Here is a 10,665-nt window from a genome sequence, read left to right on the forward strand (position 1 = left end):
GGGCTGGGAGCTTTGGGAAGCACAGAACTTCCTATTCTCTGAGATGAGGAAGCCTAGGAGACCAACTACTTGGGGTGATGGAGTAGACTGAGATTTTCAAGCACCGGGAGTGCTGAGCTAGGGATCTTCTGAAGTCCCTTCTGGCTGGAGGAGTTAACAACAGGTTCCTACTTTTCTTTTTTTTTTTTTTTTAGGTTCCTACTTTTCAAACTCTTGCCACTCATACTTGCCAAAGGCCGTTGCTCATCTGCTCCATTCACTTCATTTTGACCTGGGTGGTTGTTCTTTATTCCAGGCATCATTTTCAGGAAGGCCTTTTCTAAACTCTACAACTAGATTCCATTCTTATATCTGGCCCTTGTAGTTTCCCCTCTTAAGGGTTTTTTGTTGTTGTTGTTTTGTTTTGGTCCTGCAGCCTGTACTCTGGGCCTGGGCACTGTCCCTCAGCTCTCCAGCTCAAGGCTAGCACTCTACCACTTGAGCCACAGTGCTACTTCTGGCTTTTTCTGCTTATGTGATGCTGAGGAATCGAACCCAGGGCCTCATACATGCGAGGCAAGCACTCTACCACTGAGCCACCTTCCCAGACCCATCTTAAGAGTTTTTATTATTCCTGATAATAGTTATTCCTTGACACTGATTATCTGGATCCCCATTAGACTATCTAGAATATAAGACTGGGGCTGCTTGGGTTCGTTATTATTGGTTCTCAAAAAAACCAAGCCAGGAGCTGGTAGCTCATGCCTGTTATCCTAGCTACTCAGCAGGATGAGATCTGAGGATCATGGTTCAAAACCAGCCTGGGCAAGAAAGTCTGTGAGCGTCTTTTTTGTTGTTGTTTTGTTTTGTTTTTGGCTGGTTGTGGGCCTGAAGTCTGGGCCTGGGCACTGTCCCTCAGCTCTTCAATGCAAGGTGAGCACTCTACTACTTGAGCCACAGTGCCACTTTCAGCTTTTTCTACTTATGTGGTGCTGAGGAATTGAACCCAGGGCCTCATGCATGCAAGGCAAGCACTCTACCACTGAGCCACCTTCCTGGCCCTGTGAGCGTCTTATCTCCAATAAACTACTCACAAAACTGGAAGTGGCAATGTGGCTCAAGTGGTAGAGTGCTCGCCTTGAGCTGAGGGACAGTGCCCAGGCTCAAAGTTCAAGCCCCATAACCGCAAAAACAAAAAAACCCAGTAAACAGTATATGATAAATAATTTAATGAAGGCCCAAAACAACAGCAGGAACCTACCAACTTCTACCTAACTACATTCATAGGTCCATGCAGATGGCTCACACTGGATGGGTCTCCCATGATTCCTTTGTTTTAAGTCAGCATTGCCTCACCTCTGCCTATAGGCTGCATACCTTTCTCTTTATGAATTTTTAAAAAACTCTTTCTAGGGAAGGAGGGCTGTTGCTTATGTTGTGCTAGAGAATTGACTCGGCTCTCACTGCCTTCAGCAGTGCCTTACACTTCAGCCTCAGGGTGATATGTAGCAGGTAGTGTGTGCCCTCAGCAGCCTCCTCAGCCACCTCTTTCACTGGGTCCCCACACAGCAGTGCCATCAGAGCCACTAGATGTCCAAGTCTTTGGAATTGCAGGGGAAGCTAATTGAGAAGGAAAGAGAAAAAAAAATGCTATCAGAATACAGGTGCATTTAGTGCTTTGAATTGGAGCCAAGAAGCATATTAAGCATCAAGTAGGGCAAACTAACTGAAGTAAATGAAGAGGCTTTATGTATAAAAATGTTCATTGCAACCACATTTTGGAAATCATTGTGCAACAATGGAAAAGGAATTATGGTATAGTCACTCTGTAAATGCAATCATTATGAAATCAATGAAATCAAATATCTAGGCTGGAGATGAAGCTCAATGAGAGAGTGCTTGCCTAGCATGCGTGAGGCACTGAGTTCTATGTCCAGTTCTGCACCGAAAAAATATCAAATGTTTGGGCTGGGAAAGTGGCTCAGTGGTAGAGCACTTGCCTCCCATGCGTGAGGCCCTGGGTTTGATTCTTCAGCACCACATAAGCAAAAAGAAAAAAACCGGAAGTGGCACTGTGGCTCAAGTGGTAGAGTGCTAGCCTTGAGCTGAAGAGCTGAGGGACAGTGCCCAGGCCCAGAGTTCAGGCCCCACGTCCGGACCCCAAAACAAAAACAAAACAAAACAAAAATCAAATGTCTGAGGAATTTATAGCACTAGAAAATATGCTACTCTGCTAAGCAAAAAACAAAAGTGGGGTTGGGAAGGTGGCTCAGTGGTAGAGTGCTTGCCTTGCATGCATGAGACCCTGGGTTTGATTCCTCAGCACCACATACGCAAAAAAAGGCGGAAGTGGTGCTGTGGCTCAAGTGGTAGCGTGCTCGCCTTGAGCTGAAGAGCTGAGGGACAGTGCCCAGGCCCAGAGTTCAGGCCCCACAACCGACAAAAACAAAACAAAACAAAACAGAAAAACCAAAAGTGCAAAATAAGGTATAGCAAGTAATACTATTTTAGAAACATAGGACTGGTCATGGAAACATATAAGGTAGCTTGCAAAAAATACTAAGAAGAAAAAAAATGTTTTAAATTATTAAAAAATAGGAACTGGGAAGGTGGTTCAGTGGTAGAGTGCTTGCCTTGCATGCATGAGGCCCTGGGTTCAATTCCCCAGCAGCACATAAGCAGAAAAAGATGGAAGCGATGCTATGGCTCCAGTGGTAGAGCACCAGCCTTGAGCTGAAAAGTTGAGGGACAGTGCCGAGACCCAGAGTTCAGGCCCCAGGACTGACAAAAATTAAAAAAAAAAAAAAAAGAAAATAGGGAAAATTTTAATACTAAGCTAGAAAAGATCAGTGAAAACTTTTGTTAGCATGCAGAGTGCATATCATCCTTTGCTTGTATTTGGTCATAGCCCCAGTCTCTGAGCACATACTCGTGTTGTATTATGCACAATATTCTGTATAATGATTCCCATTATGCATAAGCTAAGAAAGACAAATTTCTCTTATGCTTCTTTTCTTTTTTGTCAGTTCAAGGCTAGTGCCCTACCACTTGAGCCACAGAGCCACTTCCGATTTTTTCTACTTATGTGTTGCTGAGGAATCGAATCCAGGGCCTCATGCATGCAAGGCAAGCACTCTACCACTGAGCCACCTTCTCAGCCCTCTCCTATGCTTCTTTAGAAATAAGATACAGAAACTGGGCACTGGTGGCTCACGTCTGTAATCTCAAGAGGCTGAGATCTGAGAATTGTGGTTCAAAGGAAGCCTAAGCTGGAAAGTCCATAAGACTCTTACCTTCACTTAACCACCAAAAACCGTAAGTTCAAGCCCCACAACCGACAAAAAAAAAAAAAAAAGAAAGAAAGAAAAGGAAAGAAGATATAGAAATCCTACTAGCACCACTCTGCACAGTCCAATGTGAGTAAACTAAACATTTTTACAGAGTTGTACAAGTTGGCTTTCTTTCTTTCTTTCTTTCTTTCTTTTTTTGGTTTGCCGTGAGGACTGAACTCTGAGCCTGGGTGCTGTTCCTCAGCTCTTCAGCCAAGGCTAGTGCCCTACCACTTGAGCCACAGTGCCACTTCCAGTTTTTTTTTTCCTGCTTATGTGGTGCTGAGGAATCGAACCCAGGGCCTCATGTATGGGAGGCAAGCACTCTACCACTGAGCCAACTTCCCAGCCCTGTAAGTGAGCTTTCATTTACTGGATCTATCACCAGAACTGGAGATCTAAACTCTGAACAAAGCAGAACATCCCAGCTGGGCACCAGTGGCTCAGGCTTGTAATCTTAGCTACCCAGGAGGCTGAGATCTGAAGATCACCATTCAACCCAGTCAGGAAAGTCAGTAGACTCTTATCTCTAATTAACTACAAGAAAAAAAAAGTCAAAGGTAGAGTTGTGGCTTAAGTGGTAGGGAGCTAGCAAAGAGTGAATAAAGCTCAGGGACAGTGATCAGGCCCTGAGTTCAAGCCCCTGGATGGCATAAACAACAACAAAACCCCACAGAATATCCCTGCTCATCATGCAGGGTGGCAATCTAGTTGGGGAAATATTAAAGTAGCATCTAAAATTTATTATGCATCAAGTGGTGATAAATACAGTGATGAAGAAAACACAGGAACGGAATAGAAATGGTTTGTTTTTCAATGGTCAGGAAAACTGCAATGCTATTGAAACAGGGAAGTAAGTCAGGCAGATTTCTAGAAGAGTGTTCCAGGCTGAGGGAGCAGAAAGTGCAAAGGACCAAGAGGTGAGTGTTAGGAATTCTTGAGGAACAGCAAGTAGGCTAAGTTGCTGGAGTGAAGTTAATGAGAGAAAAGAAAGGGGAAGTGGATGGAGAAGGGGCCAGGCAGTATAGCAAATTGTAGAACAGTGCAAGGATTTGGAGTTTCATTTTGGCTGATATGAAAAGCTATTAGAGGATGTTGCTCAGAGAAAGGACATGAGCTGGATCTCATTTACTCACTGAGCATCAGTCACGTGGCAGATTCTACACTAGACTTTGAGGATACTGCAGTGACCAAGGCAAATCACCCCTGGACATTCCACTGGAGGGAAACAGGTAATAAGTCAATAAAGAAATAAGTCACAACACCCTAGACCCACGAAAATGTAGAAAGGAAACACTGAAGGGCAGATATTGGCAGGGGCCTCTTTTTGTGGACATGTTTGGACAGAGCACTAGAGAAGAAGAGGAGCTGATTACTGGAAAGCTGGGGGAAACACTCAAGGTAGAGGAACAAGGTGGTGAGGAACCTAACAGTTGAGGCATGGAGTGAATGGAGTGTAGAGGCAGCAGGGGTAACATCACACAAGACCTTGTATTCTAGACAACAGTTGGGGAGAAGGAGGAGAAAGAAGAGAAGGAAGCAAGAAAAAAGAAGAGGAAGAATAAGAGGAGGAAAAGGAGAAACTAAATATAAAGGGAAAAACGAAACAAAAGCAAATGGGGATATCTGTCTTAGAAGTAACTCTGACTACATCTAGACAACAGACAAGAAGGAACTGAAGCAAAGGACCTACCTCAACAGCTATATACAAAAAACTACTTGGGAAGGATAAACACAATGTCATGGTGCTTATCTCTAAATGATGACAGCAAACTAGTAATTTTCTTCTACTTCTGATACCAGGATTGGGACTCAGGGCCTTGCACTTACTCAGCTTGCTTGTTCTTGCCTGGTGCTCTACCATTTGAGTCATGCCTCCAGCCCAGTTCTTTTTTTTGTCAGTTGTGTGCCTGAACTCTGGGCGTGGGCACTGTCCCTCAGCTCTTCAGCTCAAGGCTACCACTTGAACCACAGCACTACTTCTGGCTTTTTCTGCTTATGTGGTGCTGAGAATCGAATCCAGGCTCTCATACATGTGAGACAAGCACTCTACCAATGAGCCACCTTCCCAGCTCCCCAGTTCTTCTTTGTTATTCTGGATACAGAATCTCATACTTTTCTACTCACACTTTTTTGTTTGTTTGTTTTTTTGTTTTTGGTCGGTTGTGGGGCTTGAACTCTGGGCTTGGGCGCTGTCCCTGCGGTCTTCAGCTCAAGGCGAGCTCTCTACCGCTTGAGCCACAGCGCCACTTCTGGTTTTCTAGTGGTTTTATTGGAGATAAGAGTCTCACAGATTTTCCTGCCTGGGCTGGCTTTGAACCGTAATCCTCAGATCTCAGCCTCCTGAGTAGCTAGGATTACAGGTATGAGCCATCAGCGACCGGTACCACACTTTTTTTGAACCTTGATCCTCTACATCTTAGCTTCCTGAGAGTTAGGATTACAGGTGTGAGCCAACTGCCCCTGGCTTCTTCCTCTACTTAAAAATATATATTTAAAAACTCTTCTATACTAAGCACATTTATATTCATAGTTCTTATTTAGAAAAACCCTATACTTTATGAAGACCAAAAAAAAACCCAGAAAGCAATAGGTGAAGTGTATTTCTAGTTCAAACATTGGGCACATCTTTGCTGTTCTTTTTCTTTTTAATTCTTTTTCTCTTTTTCTTTAGATTTTATTGAGAATATGAAAAAAGTTAAGTCCACACTGATTGTTAACTCATTAGTTTGCTAATTAAAGCCAGCCCAGGATATACAGCAAGTTCCACATTGCAAGACTCTGTCTCAAATACCCTTCACTGAACTGTACTGATGGATTTCACTGTATATAAATTATACTTCATGTAAGTAAAAGTTATAGGCCTGAAAGAAAGCACCCACCAGTGGCCTGATTCTATGCTGTTCCTCTCTGTTATGGCCTCTTTAACTTTTTTCCACCCCAGTCTCTCTCTTCAGCAGTTACTTTGAATTCAGAAATTATGACAGTACTGATCAATTGACTGCTTTATAACAAGGATCAAAACTACTCCCAAACAATTGCAAGCCTCCCAGGACAGATGAGATCCCATGATGAGATCCATTTCCACATGAACTCCTGATGGTTAGGCTGTACCCCTGAGGAGGAGAAATCATCTCATGGAAACTAGACTGCAGACTTCGAGTGATGACAGGAATGACAACTTCTCCAGGACTGCTTGTAGACCAGATAATGGTCAGTTAGAACTGTGGCCCAGCAAGATAGCCTGCCTGCACTCTCAGCTATGAGTTGTTCAAGTCCCTATTCCCTTCCTTTTTTTTTTTTTTTTTGGGTCCGGTCGTGGGGCCTGAACTCTGGGCCTGGGCGCTGTCCCTCAGCTCTTCAGCTCAAGGCTAGCGCTCTACCACTTGAGCCACAGCGCCACTTCCAGCTTTTTTCTTTTTGCTTATGTGGTGCTGAGGAATCGAACCCAGGGCCTCAGGCATGCAAGGCAAGCACTCTACCACTGAGCCACCTTCCCAGCCCCCCCCTTTTTTTTTTTTCCAACAAAACCTCAAGGGTACCATTATTAGATCCTTGAAGATGGGCCTGGGTGCACTAAGCTTCTTTATCTGGTTTTCTAAATGTGGTCATAGTGCGTAAATCTCTTCTCTGCTCTCTAATGGCTCACATTTTAGGAAAAGGGCAGGTATACGAATAATGCTGAATGCTGTGTTGCCCAGGCTGGAAGTCATAAGAGGGAAAAGGTATAGCTCTGGATCCTTCTTCCTCAACAACCAAAGAGCTGCTCACCTTCAGGCTGAGATGTCTCGATAAGCACTTGAGAACTTGGGCCATGGTGTCCGTGGCCCGTTTCCTCTCATGGTTTTTTGCTGACTGTAACCAGGGCTCCATGTGCTAAAAAATAAAAATAAATAAAAATAAAAAATTAAAGGGGGCTTGGGGTAACACTTTTACTCTGTTTGGAAGCAAACATAGAGAAATTCCACATTATTTAACTTTGATGTCTGAAAACCCTGATGACAAACCAAATTGGGTTAGAGATGAAAGTGGATGGTTGATAAGCAAGGCCTAAGAATCTGGGTAGTTAGGTCTAGATAGCTTACTTTCTACATTTATTTCCCTTCATCCTAATTCTTAAATATTCCATTCTCTTATATCTTTTTAGCCCATTCAGATCTGCTTTGGAAACAATAAAATGTGCTATTAAAGAACTATGTGGAGGGCCTGGAAGGGTGGCTCAGTGGTAGAGGGCTTGCCTTGCATGCAGGAGGCCCTGGGTTCGATTCCTCAGCACCACATAAGCAGAAAAAGCTGGAAGTGGTGCTGTGCCTCAAGTGGTAGAACACCAGCCTTGAGCTGAAGAGCTCAGTGCCCAGGCCCAGAGTTCAGGCTCCATGATGGACAAAAAACTATGTTGAGGAGAAATTACATCTACCTGGACAGTCATGAAGGGAATCACGGAGAAGATTATAGCCACAAGTAGGAGCTCGTCAAGAAGGTAGTGTTTTTTTGTTGTTGTTTTTTTTTTGGGTCCTGTCGTGGGGCCTGAACTCTGGGCCTGGGCGCTGTCCCTCAGCTCTTCAGCTCAAGGCTATGGCTCTACCACTTGAGCCATAGCACCACTTCCGGCTTTTTTTTTCTGCTTATGTTGTGCTGAGGAATCGAACCGAGGGTCTCATGCATGCAAGGCAAGCGCTCTACCACTTACCACTGAGCCACCTTCCCAGCCCCATAGAAGGTGGCTTTTTTTGACAGAGGAATGGCTTGAATTTAGCTCCCATGACAGGAAAGTAGGAAATACAACTGGATAAAGGGAGAATACTCCAGCTAGTTGGTATGATAATATACAAATAGAAATACAATGAGAAAAATGTCAAGGCCAATTATGGCAAAGAGGAATGCTTGCCTGTACTCAGGTGCACATGATTATTAACAGCTTAATGGGTTTTCCCTTTCAGGGATATCTGTGTCTTTAAAAAGGACAAAAGAGGGCTAGGAATGTGGCTTAGTGGTAGAGTGCTTGCCTAGCATGCATGAAGCCCTGGGTTCGATTCCTCTGTACCACATTAACAGAAAAGGCCAGAAGTGGCTCTGTGGCTCAAGTAGTAGAGTACTAGCCTTGAGTAAAAGAAGCTCAGGGACAGTGCCCCCTGAGTTCAAGCTTTAGGACTGGCAAATAAATAAATAAATAGGACAAGAGACCAAGGTACTTAAAACTGTAGCTAATCCATAGCAATAAATCTCTATTGCTGGATGGCATAAACTACAATAGCTATAGGTCAGGCAGACGGTATGGCCATTTTCTATTTTTTTATTTTTGGGTCCGGTCATGGGGCCTGAACTCTGAGCCTGGGCTCTGTCCCTCAACTCTTCAGCTCAAGGCTAGTGCTCTACCACTTGAGCCACAGTGCCACTTCCAGCTTTTTTCTTTTTGCTTATGTGGTGCTGAGGAATCAAACCCAGGGCCTCCTGCATGCAAGGTAAGTGCTCTACCACTGAGCCACCTTCCCAGCCCCCATTTCCTATTTTTGAGTCCAAGCTGATTGGAAGCTATCAATTTATTAACTTTTAAGGCTTACTAGACCCTGGTTACTGGCTGAAACTCTTCTATACTAGTACTAGACAATGAAGAATAATTATAAAAACCACTTGAGGGGCTGAGAGTGTTCCTTAGTGGTAGAGTGTTTGCCTAGCATGCATGAAGCCCTGGGTTCCATTTCTCCGTGCCACATAAACAGAAAAAGCCAGAAGTGGTGCTTGTGGTTCAAGTGGTAGAGTGCTAGCTTTGAGCAAAAGAAGCTCAGGAACAGTGCTCAGGCCCTGAGTTCAAACTACAGGACAGGGGAAAAATAAAAACAAAACAACCACTTGAGCCATTTATTGAAGGCCATTTATTCAATACTCATAGTAATCCAGGAATGGTGGCACATACTTGTAATATGAGCACTTGGGAGGTGGAGGCAAGATGATTGTTTGAGGATAGCCTGCGTTACATAGTGAGTCTGAGACTGGCCCGGGCAACATATTTTTTTTTTTTTGGTCGGTTGTGGGGCCTGAACTCTGGGCCTGGGTCCCTAAGCCCTTTAGCTCAAGGCTAGTGCTCTACCACTTCAGCCACAATGCCACTTCCGGCTTTTTCTGCTTATGTGGTGCTGAGGAATCAAACCCAGGGCCTCATGCACACAAGGCAAGCACTCTACCAGTGAGCTACCTTCCCAGCCCCACAAATTCTTAAATTATTCTATCAGACCCTGTCTCAAATGAATACTCAAATGAATATCTTTATGGAAAGGTGAGAAAACAAGAACTCCTCACAGAACTTATAACAGAACTTGTAACTCACAGAGAGCAGGCAGGATGTGAGCCCCAACCCCTGACTCAAAGCTGATCACTGCTTCTCAGCTATGTGTTGCCCCCAACACTTAATTGTCCACATTCTCTTCTTCCACTTGCACCAGTGAATAGGAAGTTTCCCTTCTCCCCTGATAATCTTTTTACCTTAAAGATGGTGTCAAATTTTTCCAAATGTGGGTCTTTCATCACAAAACTCTGTAGCATGTCAGAAAATGCCTGGAAAGTCTGCCTGTAGAGACACTGAAAAGGCATGGGATCAGTAACGCTCCCTTCCTAGAAAGTTCTCCAAGCACTACACACTGCAAGACTCCTCTCACCACCTTGACACTTAACCCAAAGGTCAGACTTACAGGAAAAGTAACCAAGGACAAAGTATGGCATGAGGTTGAATAGAATAAATCTGCATTTTATGTGAATAGTGCTAGTCCTGAGACTTGAACCCAAGGCCTAAGCGCTGTTCCTGAGTTACTCTGTTTTTGTTTTTTGTTCAAGGCTAGCACTCTACTACTTGAGCCACATCTCCACTTCCAGCTTTTTGATGCTTTATTGGAGATAAGTCTCATGGACTTTCCTAGCTGGGTTGGCTTTGAACTTTGATCCTTAGATCTCAGCCTCGAGAATAATTAGGATTATGGATATGAGCCAGACACCAGGCTTAAATCTGCATTTCAAACAGATTCCTCAGCATTCCCAGGATCATGCTAACTTACACTAACTATACATGAAGATCTACATAGGGTCATCGAGATATGCTTAAAGTTTGCTTGTAACTTTCTGTCCTCTAACAGAAGGAGATTAAATCTTCTTTGGTAAGTGCCTCACTGGCCAGGTTAGCAGCCACGGAAGACAATGAGGGCCTCTGCTCTCAGTCTCTCTGCCTGGAGCTCTCTCCTGTCATGGGCCACTCTCACTCTATGGGAAAGCTTTTTCTGATAACCCACCCACAGGAGCCCCTGGCTCTCCAACCACAGCACTCTTTCACTTCTTTTCCTGCTTTGCTTTTTCATAATACTAAATATTT

The 10,665-nt window shown here is 44.1% G+C and overlaps 1 protein-coding gene across 1 annotated transcript in view; it reads right to left on the bottom strand.

Moving 5' to 3' along the window:
* Positions 1 to 10,665, bottom strand: part of Mroh8 (maestro heat like repeat family member 8) — a 56,734-nt gene that overhangs the window by 29,807 nt on the left and 16,262 nt on the right. Inside the window, exons 7-9 of the mRNA XM_042694421.1 lie at positions 9,789 to 9,884; positions 7,080 to 7,184; positions 1,464 to 1,599 (exon numbers count right to left, since the gene is read on the bottom strand). Coding sequence (XP_042550355.1) covers positions 1,464 to 1,599; positions 7,080 to 7,184; positions 9,789 to 9,884 — 337 coding nt within the window. The remainder of the gene's footprint in view (positions 1 to 1,463; positions 1,600 to 7,079; positions 7,185 to 9,788; positions 9,885 to 10,665) is intronic.

Source organism: Dipodomys spectabilis, unplaced genomic scaffold, assembly GCF_019054845.1.
Source record: "Dipodomys spectabilis isolate Male_0828 unplaced genomic scaffold, ASM1905484v1 ptg000175l, whole genome shotgun sequence".
NCBI classification, from domain to species: domain Eukaryota; kingdom Metazoa; phylum Chordata; class Mammalia; order Rodentia; family Heteromyidae; genus Dipodomys; species Dipodomys spectabilis.